The 13,628-nt window shown below is 62.5% G+C and overlaps 3 protein-coding genes across 3 annotated transcripts; 2 read left to right on the plus strand and 1 right to left on the minus strand.

Annotated features, from left to right (window-relative positions):
* Nucleotides 1-496: 496 nt before the first annotated feature.
* Nucleotides 497-3,559, minus strand: MNEG_8119 (hypothetical protein; the record flags this gene model as incomplete). The annotated part of the gene is made up of 7 exons (XM_014043406.1): nt 497-859; nt 1,114-1,773; nt 2,104-2,191; nt 2,394-2,581; nt 2,818-2,941; nt 3,227-3,353; nt 3,484-3,559. 7 exons carry the CDS (start codon nt 3,557-3,559, stop codon nt 497-499), a joined length of 1,626 nt encoding a protein of 541 aa, XP_013898860.1.
* Nucleotides 3,560-6,384: 2,825 nt separating this feature from the next.
* Nucleotides 6,385-7,934, plus strand: MNEG_8120 (hypothetical protein; the record flags this gene model as incomplete). The annotated part of the gene is made up of 3 exons (XM_014043407.1): nt 6,385-6,469; nt 6,739-7,584; nt 7,921-7,934. 3 exons carry the CDS (start codon nt 6,385-6,387, stop codon nt 7,932-7,934), a joined length of 945 nt encoding a protein of 314 aa, XP_013898861.1.
* A 1,645-nt stretch (nt 7,935-9,579) lies between these two features.
* Nucleotides 9,580-10,269, plus strand: MNEG_8121 (hypothetical protein; the record flags this gene model as incomplete). Its single annotated transcript, XM_014043408.1, has 2 exons — nt 9,580-9,667; nt 9,962-10,269. 2 exons carry the CDS (start codon nt 9,580-9,582, stop codon nt 10,267-10,269), a joined length of 396 nt encoding a protein of 131 aa, XP_013898862.1.
* Between the last annotated feature and the right edge of the window lie 3,359 nt (nt 10,270-13,628).

The following is a 13,628-nucleotide window of genomic DNA, read 5'->3' on the forward strand; positions in this document are numbered from 1 at the left end:
CCGCCACGAACGCCGCGCCGGCCGCGGACGCCGCCGCGAACATCGCGAGCGCCGCGGCCGCGCCCAGGCGGGTCACGAGTGACAGGAATAGGAAGTTCACGGCGGCGCCGGTGAGGAAGAGCAGGGCGGTCGCAAAGCTGCTGGCCGGCGACTTGGCGGACTGGGGGCCGAGGGCGCGAGTTGACGGATTGGTGGTTGGTTGGTAGGTTGGGTCGTTGATGGGTCGTGTCAGGGTCGTAGGTGTGTAAGATTGGTTTTTGTGTTGTGATGCAGGGATGTGGGGTGCAGGCGGAGGGTGTTGCCTCGACCCATGCGGCTCACACATGCAGGGCAAGGGAGTGAATCAGAAACAACTTTACATCGATCCAAGCAGCCTGGCAGCCGCAGGTCCCTGTGAGACGCTTTGCGTCAATTGAGGTGTGGGCCCTTGTATGAACCAAAGGCCAGCAAAAACGGCACAGACATTCAAGAACAGATCCTGCTGCTGAAATCACCCTTACTCGTTTGAAATTGCGTGACTCACCATGCTGAAGAGCTCCGACACCACCACCCAGTACAGCCCCGCCCACGACAGGCTGAACGCGAATATGAAGAGGCACGCCCCGGCCAGGAAGCCCCCCGCGCTGCCCGCCCCCGCGCCGCCCGCCGCCGCCAGCAGCCCCGCGGCCGCGGCGGCGCCGCCGCCGATGAGCAGCGGGCGGCGGCCGAGGCGGTCGACGAGCAGCAGCGCGGCGGCGGCGGCGGCAGCTTTTGTTACCGCGATGAGCGCGGGCAGCAGGGTCGCGCGGGCGGGGGGCACGCCTAGCTTTGTCTCGAGGATTACGGGGCAGTAGTTGATGATGGCGGTGCTCGCGCTTGCCTGCGGATTGTTTGCGGCCGCGGATCTTGTACCGCCGGGCCGCGCCATTCGGGCAGGTTGGGCGGCAGGCAAGCGGGCAGGTTTGCTGTGCAGAAGTCAACGCCAGGGGCGCCCTCTCACACGGCGGGTTACTAGTTGCATCAGCACAGCAGGGGAGGCATGCGGCAAACTGCTGGAGCTCCTTCTCCACAACAAGGCGCGATTGCAGTTGCCCGTGCAGACGCGAGGCGGATCCCGGTCAAACGCCGCCGCACCTGGTCAAACACGGCGAGGCCCGCCGCCAGCGCGAACGCGCGCCGCTCCGGACCGCGCGCAACGGCGGCCACGTCTATTAGCATGCACCACAGCGTGTGGGCCAGCGTCCGCTCCCGCCCCGGCTCGCCGCCGCCGGCTCCACCGCACGACCCCGCATCATCCTCCCCTCCCCGCGCGCTGCTCCAGCCGCCGCCACCCGCTGTACCATTGACGATGCCGGCTGCCGCGGTGGCCGCAATCAATGTCGGCGGCTCGACCACCCTAGGTGGCGCCGCCCGCGCACCGCCTTGCTGCGATCCCGCAGGGGCGACGCCGCCGCCGCCTCCGCCTTCCCATCCGCTGTTGCCACCGCCGCCAGGCAGCAGCCGCGCGCGGCCGGCCTCCTCCTCCCCGTCCTCCTCCACCCCCGCTGCCACCTCACCGCCGCCGCCGCCGCCAGCCCCTTCACCGCCCAAGCCCTGCGCCTGCGCCGGCGCCGCTCTCCCCTTGGGACCCCGCGGCTGCCGCCCCGCCCCCAGCAGCTGCCGCCGCCGGTCCAGCACCGCCGCCCGGTCGCGCTCCACTGAGCTCCACAGCAGCAGCAACTCGTCCTCAGCAGCCACCACCGCCGCCGCTGCAGCTGCTGCCGCCTCGTCGCCAGCGCCCCGCCCGGATCCTGGCTGTCGCTCAGTCGGGTTTGAGAGCGCGGCGTGCGCGAAAAGCATTAGGAGAAGGCGACGCGACGGCCCCCGCCGCTCCGCGGGCACAGCGACCGGGGCGCAGGCGTGGGGCCCCCCAGCTGGGCGACCGCGTGGAGGCTGCTTCGGCCCCAGGCGCCCGCATGGCACGGCCGTGCCCCGCTGCGTGTGCAAACTGAGAACCTGTCCGCATACCTGCAGAGCGATCGCCTGCGGCAGCCCTCGCTCCCGCAACCCTCGCCGACCCCATCGCACGTATCATCCCCCCGCCCTCGCTGCCCCCCGTCCCTGTTTATCAGTCGCCGTGCGCACCTGGCCCCCGGCGCCGCCGCCGCCTGTGGCTGTGATCGAGTGCAGCACCCTCAGTGCGCCGTCCAAGTCATCCCGCATGACTAACCACCTGGCGCGGTCGGCAGGGCAGTTGACGGTTTAGCATGTATACAAGACAAGCTCAGCCGCGAGCTGGGCCAGCGGGCGCGTGAAAAGAAAATAGCCGTAAGTGCAGCCCACATAATTGGACACTGTCCCGCGCCATTGCAGCAGGGTTACAACCTGGCAGTCACGCCAGGCGGGGGCAGCACATTGTGTGGTGCGCCCCTCACCTCGGGCTCTCCGGCAGCAGCGCCACCGCCGCCGCCATGAGGGCGCCCGGAACAGCAGGCAGCCCCACCATCCAGCGCCACGCGCCGCCGCCGCCGCCGCCGGCAGCGCTGCGGCCAGCGGCGCCGCCGCCGCCTGCCAGTGCGGCGTCGACCAGCACAGCCGCCAGCATCCCGCCAGTCAGCATGACCTGCGGGTTGGATTCGATTCGAATTTGTTAGCGCCCGACTTCCATTCGGATTGCCGCACAGCGCGCGTTGCATTCACCGGGTCACTGGCAGCAGCCAGGGGTCCTGGGGTTGGGGTGGTCGGCCAGAGAGAACTCACACATCAAAGCGCTGCGAGCCGATGAGGTGTGCATCCAGTACTCGCGCTGTGATGCCCCCCCATAAAGAAACCAGAGCGAAACCGACGCCGCCGTCGCACCTCGTAGACTTGCACGACCGCCCCCCTGCTGCGCGCGGGCGCCACCTCAGCAAGGTACGCAGGTACCGCCGTGGCCGACGCCCCGATGCCCAGCCCGATGACGAGGCGCCCGGCCACCAGGGCGCTAGGTTGAAGGGAGGGCGAGGGCGACGAGGTGGCCGAGGGGAAAGCAAGGCGGAGTTGCTGCGTGAGTGATGTGCTGTCGCAGCCCTGAGGCCTGCTCGTTTGGGCGATCCGACGATGCAATACGCGGGACCCCCGCCCTGCGGCTCTCGTAAGCCGATTCGTGGGCGCCGGCAGCGACACGCTGTGTGCACGGCGGAAGCAGCGGGGCAGGGATAAGCACCAATGAAGCGCCTGCAAGGCGGCCCAACGCAAGGTTTGAACACACCCCTCGGTCGCCCCGCACCCTGGTCCCCGCGCCGCGGCCATCAGGATCGGGCCGCCCGCAAAGAACGCCGCCTGGGCGGCGATCGCGACGCGGCGGCCGTGGCGCAGCATCAGGGCACCCCCAAGGAACGTCCCAAAGAACGCGCCTGCGGGCGGCGACGGGGGAGCAAATTGGAGGTGAGCATACACTAGGTCAGGGCGACAGCTGCGGCGTCGGAGCTGGTCGGCTCCGTGCGTTGAGGGCGGTGCGGACGGCGCTTCCTGCGGGCCCCGCACCCAGCTTGGCGGCGCCGACAATGGCCTCCACCGCCGCGTCCCCCTGCAGCTGGAACTCCTCCCGTATGCCATGCATGGCGCCGCCGATGAGCCCAAGGTCTGCATGGGGGTGGGGGTTCGGCCGCATGGGGTGGACGACGGGCGCATGGGGTGGGGGCACGCCCGCATGGGGTGCGGCGGCGCCCGCATGGGGCCGGGGCGAGTGCGCATGTTTCGGGCGTGCGACCGCATGGCAGTTGCAAAGGCAGGACCGGCGAGCGCGGGGCACAGGGGGTTGCGCATGAGGGTCCTGGAGGAGCACACGGTGGGCCTCCAAGGGGGAAAGGGGGTGAGGCGGCCATGTGCGTGGTCCGCCCGGGGGCGCGGCACCTGCGGATGTCAACAATGGGCGCTGGGCTGCCGCTGCTTGCACGGCGCCGCGCTCTCGCCCGGCGCCGGCTGCCCCTGGCTTTGGTGAGGGTCAGGGCGGGCTCACCATATCCGAAAAGGAATCCGGCAATGCTGGCAAGGGCGGCGATGCGCGCCAACATCTTGGGGACAACCGGCGTGCGGTCGCAGCAGCCCTGCCGGCGCCGCACCCGCGCCGACCGCCGCGCCCGGCGTCGTTGTGCCTGCCGTTATCGGCTAGCAAGTGTATGCAGCATGCTGCTGAATGGGATGCAGCGCCGATGGGCGCCGCGCTGGCGCTGCGGCCGCGGTCAAGGGGCGGCGCAGTGGCGTGCAGCGCCGCTGAATGGCTTGCTTGCAGCGATCGCACGCGCGTGCACGGCGGAGAGGAATACTGCGCCCTCCGCTCCAGCAGCTGAGACAGACGTTATTCGTATATAATCAGATCAACACCCCGATAACCCTCATTGCACCACAAACGGCGTTTTCCACGCGTGCAAGCTGCTTGATGCGTGCCGAACCAGCAGGAGAATATTGCCACAAATACGGATTGACTCAAACAAACAAATTGATTTGATTCCTGCATGGGTCACACGGCACCCCTGACAGCATGATCTGTTGGGCACTTGTGGGCACCAGGGCGGCCGTCCTGGTGACGACGCCCTCTCCACAGCCTGTGCACCTGTTCATAGGTTTACGGCCCCAGCAGCGTCTTTGCGCCTTCTTGACCCACAAAATCCTTGCCTGACACTGCCGCACCGCTGAACAGTGAAGACCGTCAGGCTCTTTCTGATGTGCGAGGCAGGTGCGGTGGTGGCCCGCGCGCGCACCTGCTGGTTCACGATCAATCGTGAGAGGCATCGTGTCGATACCTGACAAGCATTGCGGTAAGAACCAACAATCGCAAAGCTGAGACTGGCGCAGCATGAAATTTGACGGGCTGGATGCCTTGTGAAATTGGGGTATGCGCCGCGACGACTGTCAAAGCGCATGGGTGCACGACACTGTGCACTCATGACGTCATTATTCCACATGTACGATTTACCACTACCAACCAGCCGCAAGGGTTATCACTTGCCTGACTTCTGTTCGGATCAATACGATGTGCTGGGTCATGTTGGAGGGAATTTACGGGCTGCGAGCCACCTGGCTAGCCCGAATTGCAAAGGTCACCCTTGACAACCGGTGATTGTGTTGGGGCCGCCAGCGTGACCCTAGGGACGGCTGCACGGCAGGCAGGCGGACCTGAAGCAAAACAATTTCTAGAAGAGCGACAGCCGGCCGGGAACGGGCGGTCGCCCTGACCCGTGCGCACGTCCTTACAGCGTACTGGGTGCCAGTGCCCGGTCTACTCTACTCTACCCGGCCGGGCATTGCTCTGGTTGAGGGCTGGTTCTGAATTGCAACTACAATGGCCGCGCTCTTGGCGAACCACGTGCAAATCCTGCTCCTATGCCAGGTCAAAACGATTTCAACCGTCAACTTGGTTTGGTATGTGCGCGTCTCAAATTGTCACTGCCGCTGGTCTGGGTCTGAAGCATGAGCACCAGCGATATGAGGGCCGTCTTTAGGTCATGACCTCAGGAATAACGGCGGTGTTGGCAAAACGATCAGCCGTCAACCTGCTCGCGCGTTTCCCGAGGTTGGGCCGCCGCAAGCGCGGCGGCCGAGGCGCGGCGGCCGCGCTGGCGCTGCCGGCTATGGCTGCCGGGTGCCGCCGCAGGATGGGCAGCGCACGCAAGGGGGCAGGAGGTGGGCGGAGTCCACACTCATGATGTGAGCAGGCGTGGCATACGACGCAGGAGGGGCCTCGGCCGCCGCCAAGGCGCTTGCGTGGACTCTCGGGTATGCGTCAAGTTGTGTTACCTGCGCCAATCAAACAGATTATCTATGCAGCATCTCAGGCATATGCTCGACGCTCCATAACTGGTGGTGTGGGGCACGAGCCACTCCTACGGGCATTGGCCGAGGCCGCGCCCCCGCCGGTTGGAGCGGGGCAGCCCGTCACACTCATCGGCATCGCACCCTTGGAGGAGCACACCCCCAAGGTGGCGTCAACAAGGACAGCTGGCACCTGAGCATGGATCAGGGCGAACGAGGATAACTGGCGCAGCGTGGCACCCAAGCCTGTTTGGGCCCAGCTGGTACATGGCAAGTGCAGTCCATCCAGTCCTCGCTAGAGTCCAATGCAAGGTTCAGGGTCGTGAAGGTGAAAGGCAGCTGTCGCAGGGGCATCAAAACTCACAACGTTGGTGAAATTACAAACTCACTTTTTGACAGTAAACCCGTCCAAAGTGGGTATCGGTATCGTCGCAGCGAGTCGCTAAACCTCCCTCGTGCGGTAGCCGAGCGGGCTTTGCTGTGGCATCGAACTGCAATACAACGATATAAACGGTATTTTAATATTTCATGCGTGTGTGACCTACGCCAACGAAGCCTGCAGGCGCTCACCAGCACAGCGGCAGTACGCTGCACCCATTTCTGATCATCTAAGCCATCACAACCCCTGACGCCATGGCGCGCCGCAGCGCCAGCGTCGCGCTTCTGTGCGCCGCTCTGTTTGTTCTTGCCGCGCTGGCTGACGCCGATCGCGTGAATGGTGAGTGCGGGAAATGTCGTCCTTTGGGGCTTCGTACCTTGGAGCGACAGTCCTAGGGACGAAGCACACGTCAGACAGAAGGCCTGCCAGGCCCCTCACCACCACCGCCCCCCCTTGCTTCCCCCTTGGTGCCCCCTCGCTCACTTGGCTTGCTGAATCCGGTCCCCTCGCTGCCCCTCACTTTCCCCCCTCCGCTCCCACACACACCCTTTCCCCCTCCATCTCCAATGCATCAATCGCCCCCTGACCTTCCCCCTCTCCGTTTGCAGGCCCTCTCCGCCCGCGTTCTCGCGACGAGGGCACCCGCATCACCCAGACCCAGCTCAACAAGCAGGTCGGCGTCAACGGCGCCTTCAGCCGCGACACCGAATTCAACTTCAACAACCGCCAAGAGCAGCGCATCGACCGCCGCCTGCTGGACGCCCGCACCCGCCCCGCGGTCGGCGTCACCCGCCCCGGCCGTGGCGACGACGGCACCCGCATCACCCAGACCCAGCTCAACAAGCAGATCGGCGTCAACGGCGCCTTCAACCGCGACACCGAATTCAACTTCAACAACCGCCAAGAGCAGCGCATCGACCGCCGCCTGCTGGACGCCCGCAGCCGCCCTGCGGTTGGCGTCAACCGCCCCGGCCGTGGCGACGAGGGCACCCGCATCACCCAGACCCAGCTCAACAAGCAGATCGGCATCAACGGCGCCTTCAACCGCGACACCGAATTCAACTTCAACAACCGCCAAGAGCAGCGCATCGACCGCCGCCTGCTGGACGCCCGCATCCGCCCCGCTGTCGGCGTCACCCGCCACGGCCGCGGCGATGACAGCACCCGCATCACCCAGACCCAGGTCAACAAGCAGATCGGCGTCAACGGCGCCTTCAACCGCGACACCGAATTCAACTTCAACAACCGCCAAGAGCAGCGCATCGACCGCCGCCTGCTGGACGCCCGCATCCGCCCCGCTGTCGGCGTCACCCGCCACGGCCGCGGCGACGACGGCATCCGCATCACCCAGACCCAGGTCAGCAAGCAGATCGGCATCAACGGCGCCTTCAACCGCGACACTGAGTCCAACTTCAACAGCAACCAGGACCAGCGCATTGGTCGCCACCTGCTGGGTGGGTGGAGGTTTGGGACTTCTAAGGCCAAAATATCCTTGCGCATTCTGGCTGTTACGGCCGTTATGCTGCTTGTTCAGGGGGCCAACTGTTGAGGACAGCTTAGAGCTGCCTTGTGATGTTTGCTACTGGCAACCCTGCATTGTCTGCAACTCACTCGCTCTCAGGCCTGGTGATGTTTTGCTGCAATCTGGGGGTACCTTAGATATGATATCTACCGTGATTCCACCTGACAGGGTTGCCAACTTGACTCGAGCTGTGCATATGTCTTTACCGCGCTCACAACCCCCTACAATAACTACCTTGCAATCCGCAATAACTCCCCTGCAAATGCAGATGTCGAGGCTTAAAAAGCACCAATACTGCACCAAGGTCTGCTGCTACAAAAGCCTGCCCGCGAACCAGCTAGCAGTTGCATGCCAAGAACCGGGCACCATCGCCGCAGCAACCGGTTCCTGGGCTTCAGCTGCCCGGCACGCACTTTTTGGTTGCATGCCGAGCTGCACGTCTCCGCCTGATGGCTTAAAAACGAAATGGTTCACCCGCGTCCGTCTGCACTTGCTGGCTCGGGTGCGCTGCCCTTGGCCCTGGACGGTGCGGCAGGCGCGTTGTCCCTGGGGCTGTTAACGCATCTGGGGCTGTTGATGCGAGGCTGTGCATGGCAAAACACCCTGTTGCACATGCTTGATTGGCCATTCTTCCTGCCAGCTGGGGCTCCTCACAGCCGAAGCAGGATTTTCTCCTGGGCTCGCTGCGCTGCGCACGCCGCACACCGTGTTGAATTGTTTGCCAGTGCCAAGTGTGCCCAGGGAATAACCCACCTGTAATCTGTCCCTTGAATATTTCTGTGGAATATGATCTCGTGTCCCTGCATGCTGGGCTATCAATATTTGTGACCATCAACAGTTGCAAACAAATTCAACAAGTCAGCAACCAAGCCACCTATTTGAGACTATTATAACAATCATCACATACCATAACAATATGCATACGTAAAGAGCAACATTTAGACAAAAGGGGAGCAACATATATAATAAAGGGGAGCAATACAAAGGCATCAGCGGTCAGCTGCAGAAAATCTGCAATGGACAAAAGAGAGTTCCCTTTAGTTTGTGGGAACCTTGGCTGTATGATGCTGCTGCTGCTGCTGCTGCTGCTGCTGCTGCTGCTGCTGCTGCTGCTGAGTGTGTACCACCTCAGCCTGCGCTTCCTTCTTGCGCCTTACCATGCCCTTGAAGACCCCTGCAGCCCCCCACCACACCACCACGCCGCCTCGATGTACCTGCCCTTGCTGTCTTGGGGGTGATTTTAGTGAGCAGACATGTGTCAAATCACACGCGCGCATGCAATGATGAGCGTGTAGCAAGGGCGTTGTTCATCAAACTAAGAAATCATATCTATCCCTTTGGCTGTCTACTTAGAAAACTTCACAAACACGGCACGGTGGTGCAGGCCCAGGCCAGCTGTTTCTGCCCCTGGTTGCTTTGAAGGGTCGTGCTGCCGTCAGCATGATATTGCAGTTGCAAGTCAATAACGCGGCGTGCAATGTGCATGCATAAATACATGCATGCTGTGCTGCGGCCACCAACACAGTGCGCGCTGACTTCATCCTCGGCCGAGGCCACCGCACCCTTGTTCACTTTTTCCACGTTGAATCAGACCACGTCGAGGGGCAAAGTACGCCATACTATACTGATCTTGAATGTATATTGATTGAATTCTTGTATCAAGAAATCGAAATGAGATGCTGAGTCAGCCCTTTCAGCACCCGGCCGGGGTCACCCTCGAGGTTTAGCGAAGCCGCGACGGCACTCGAGAATGACACAATGAAAGTTGCTTCGATGTATTAATTCTGAGGAAGTCAACTCGAGTTTTTCGATTGCATCAGGTGCACAGCTGAGTCCTCTGCTTTCGCGGCCAACAACTCAGGCCAACCACCCCAACCACGCAACTCCTGAACCCCGTATCAGACAGCGGCACCGGGCCCAAGCAACCATGTCGCACCGCGGGTCTGCCCAGATCCTGCTCCTCTCCATTGTCTTGGCGGTGCTGATAGCCACGGCAACCAGCGCGCGCATATCTGGTGAGTCTACCAGGTGTCAGCGGCGCCGCCGGCGGCGCGCCCCCCTGCCCCTCCATGTACCCTACCCTCCGCCTCGCCGGCGCTCCACGCCCACCGCACCCCTGATCAGTCTGCAAAAACAAAGTATCTGTTTGATGGTGCATAGTGCAGCCCGCAGCCCCCGCGGGCTATTACTGGCAACCCAAGCCTATCTGAAAGCAGCCGAGCTCCATCCCTCGTGATGGGCACCCCTCGGCCCTGCTGCTGACCTCGGAACCTCGCCCTCGGCCCCCTTTGTTCCCCTCGTGCGCCCAGGCCCCAGCGACGGCAACACCATCACCAACACAGAGGCGAGCAGCCAGCTCGGCACCGTCGGAAACAACAACGTCGGCGGCCGCATCTCCCTCAACAACCAGCAAGCCCAGGGCACCTCGGTCCGCGGCCGCGGCAACACCGTCGAGCAGTCGCTCTCAGACACCCAGCGCGGCAGCATCGGCGACAACACCCGCAACGCCCGCGTTGGCATCGACACCCGGCAGTCCCAGAACACGGACGTTGTGGGCACCGGCAACGTGGCCAGGCAGTCGGCCTCAACCACCACCACCGCCCGCGTCGACGGCTGAACAAACACGCAGCGCGGGGCGGCGCGCGCGTCAGCGCGGGGCCGCGGCCTGACGGCCGCCGGCGGCCGAGCGCGGCGGCATGCGTTGGCGGCCGGTTGGTGCGGGATGCGCGCGCCGCAGATGGACATGCGGCGCGGGGGACGGGGGTGGCGGGGTGGTGTAGAGGCACAGCTGTTGACGCGCGGCTTTCTTGACCTGCCACATGCTGCTGCTTGCGTAAGGCAAGAAATGATTCGACTCTTGCCTGGCATGATCGATCTGGTTGTGTGCGCCTAACACGCTTGCCCCTGCTGCTCGGCTTGCCCCTGTTGGTGCGGCGCCTGCTTCCCGGGCTTTTGCCGCGGTGCTGTCAGCTTGCTGCTGCATTTTTGAGCCCAGGGCTGATGAATCTAGGGCTGAGAGTTGAGTTGATGCGTCTCGCAAACTACAGTTGGTTCAGCCGCTGTAATCGTGCCCTGAACAGCTGCGCGTGGGGACTGTGTCACAGCCAAAATGACAGCTGGGTGGTAGATTGATACAAAGCGTGCGTTTGCAAGGCTGCCAAACCCACATGACTCAGAATTACCGCAGCGTAAACAGCCGAATCATCCTATGTTTTCCATACCGCAGTATGAATGTGGGCTGTTGGCACCGGCCAACAATGCCCCTGGACGGATAATGTTTGGGCCCCTGCCGGCTTGTAGCATTGTTGAGGGCGGGCCTGGTGCGACCGCGCGCACATCAATTGCCGTGCGTTTGCTAGGTCAAGTCATATGGAATCTGGTGTGCAATTCAGGGGCACTGGTGCTGCTGGTTGTGCTGCATGCATACCTGGCACCTCGCAACAGTGAGAGTGTCATGTTGGCGTCACTAGCTGCAGTGACAAAGCATTAGATCGTGCACCAGGGCTATGGACGTGGCCACACATTTTTGTAGCTTCTTACTATCATTGATTCGCATCGAGGTTGGTTAATAAACAGTAATTGTTTGAGTTTGTGTTCTTTTTTGCAGCATGATCGTCGTAATGTTGGTTCGCACGACGCAAAAAATATCAGGACTATGGAAACTGGGCAGCGGATTCCATCGCTGGTGCCGGCAAAACCGATGCCGGCAAGGCGCTCCAACTCTTCTGCTGCGACCGTCTGCGCCCTCACCGCCCCAGCCGCCGTAGCAGGTCCCGTCGCTTGCTTCGTGGCGTGCGCCGCCGCCCGAGCTTGGCTGGTGCCGGACGGCTCGGCTTGTTGCACGCTGCTTCTGTTTCATTCAATTTCCTTTGCTGCCGAATCCTGCCGATGATCATCCGATCCCGTGGCCTCCTCCCCCCTCTCACACACACGCCCTGCCTGCACTCACGCAGGTTGTCTTTTAAGCTGCAAGGCCGCCCGGTAACCCTTGCGCGGCCGCGGGTCTGGCGCCCGGCAGCTCCAGGTGGGCGTTGGCGCCTCGGCTGATCTCCCCTTCTATGCAGGCGTCTGCCCCGTGTGACCACAGCAGCTGCGGGGGGGCGATGCGTTTGGGGTTGGGTGGGTGTGAGTGTGTTGGTGGGAGGGGGTGGGGTGCGGAGGTGGGTAGAGGGGCGCCCATCTCAGACCCCAAATGCATACAGACTAGGGCTTTTGCGCATGCCTGCTTTCAACGGCGCAAGGTAGCCACCTGAATATCAGTCACACAACAATGATGCCTCAAAGCCCACCCCCATGAGCCTGATTGGCTCCAGAAGCGGGCGACTGCGGGACGCTGTAACTATTATCATCCTGATCCTCATCCTACTACCGCTGCGCGGCGGCTGCTGTGGCCCCCCCCCTGCTGCACCGCAGTTTGACGCGTAATTCCGCGGCGGCCACCGCCTTGCCTGCCCAAGGCAACCCAAGCTAGCGGCGTACAAAGCAGCACCCCCTGTGGAAACACCGCACGACCTGCCCAGCGGACGCGAGCGCTTCGCGGCCCGGGCGCTGCTGGGCTGGCCAACACTGGCCGGCTGAAAGCTGTGGGTTGCAACTCGTTCGGCAGTTCCTGCCGTTGCCAGCAGTCGGCGAGGTGCCGGCGCCCCTGCAAATCACACTACCATCCATTCTTGGCTATCCTGCTGACTTGTAAACCTCTACAAGCTAGCAAGCTCCCGCGTTAGGGGCAATCACATGGTGCGCGGCGGAGTTGGCAGGAGATGCACACGCCTGCTGCGGGCTGAATGCAGTTGCAGTGGCGGCGGCAGCAGCAGCAACAGCATGGATTGCAGTGAAGCTATGGCATGAATGATATAGCTGTACATTAGCACATGATGATTTTTTTCGACATCATCAGCAGCAGTAGCTATCAACAATAACAGCAGCAGCGGGTTTCCGGACTTGTTCCCAGGAGACTCATCTGACACCAACTGCTGGCCCAACTTCAGCCCGTGCTGGTTCAGTGACACGCAGTTAATCAAACATGTGCACAGGTTGGGACCAGTTAGGGCCTTGCGACTGTAATGATATCGGACCCTGAAGCAAGCATGTGATTGTTACACTGCAGCTCATGAGCGCAGGCCTTGCTGCTCAGGCCCAGCTACAACCAAGCCTGAGAAATTCGTCTGCGCGGCAATCCCAACCCAACTGCAACCCGCGCGTTTTGTTTGGCACCAGAATCCTTGGATTCTCAACTTGCCCCAAACCAGCAATGCATTTCATCAATCAAACTGAAGAATAAAATACGACCGATCCGCAACATTATTTCCAAGGACAAGCCATGTCCCGAAGCCAAAGGTGGCACGCACCGCAACGCTGCCGCGGGCGCACACACCCAGGGTGGGCTTGCAGCCTGGTATGCCTGATCCGAAGCAACAGCAATTGCATGCCAAAGACAGCCGTTGCAGCCGCAGCCTGGAAAAATCCCACAGTCAAAAGCCCATTGGGTTGCAAGCCTGATGTGTTTGCAGGACAAACTGGACCAGCAAGTTTGCGAGCAATGTGTGTGCATAAATGAGGCATCAAGTAAGCCGCCTGAACAAGACACCGACTGCAACAACTCAGCCACCGCCCCATGCCCATGCATGGGCGCAAGGCGGCGCTAGGTCTATGCCAGCAGCGCTTGGATGGTTGCCGATGCTTCAGGCTGCAGGGACGCGCAGTGCAGACAGCCTAGCACGCGGCGCTCGCGCTGGCACGGGTGACCGCAGATGTTTCGGTGCGGCCCTTCGCCAGCCAGGTCACCAGCTTGCATGGGAAGCATTCAGCGGCCCACAGTTTGAGACTGCGAGCTGGAAACGTCAGCAGTGTTGCCCACATTGTTGTTGCCGAGATGCACGTTCTGGTGGCTGTTCTCGATCTGGACAATGTGGGTGCCGGAACCGCCGGTCGGGTGGGGGTGGGGGTGAGGGTGCGTCGCCGGCGGCCCCACCAGCA

This window comes from Monoraphidium neglectum (genome assembly GCF_000611645.1).
Source record: "Monoraphidium neglectum strain SAG 48.87 unplaced genomic scaffold scaffold01509, whole genome shotgun sequence".
NCBI classification, from domain to species: Eukaryota; Viridiplantae; Chlorophyta; class Chlorophyceae; order Sphaeropleales; family Selenastraceae; genus Monoraphidium; species Monoraphidium neglectum.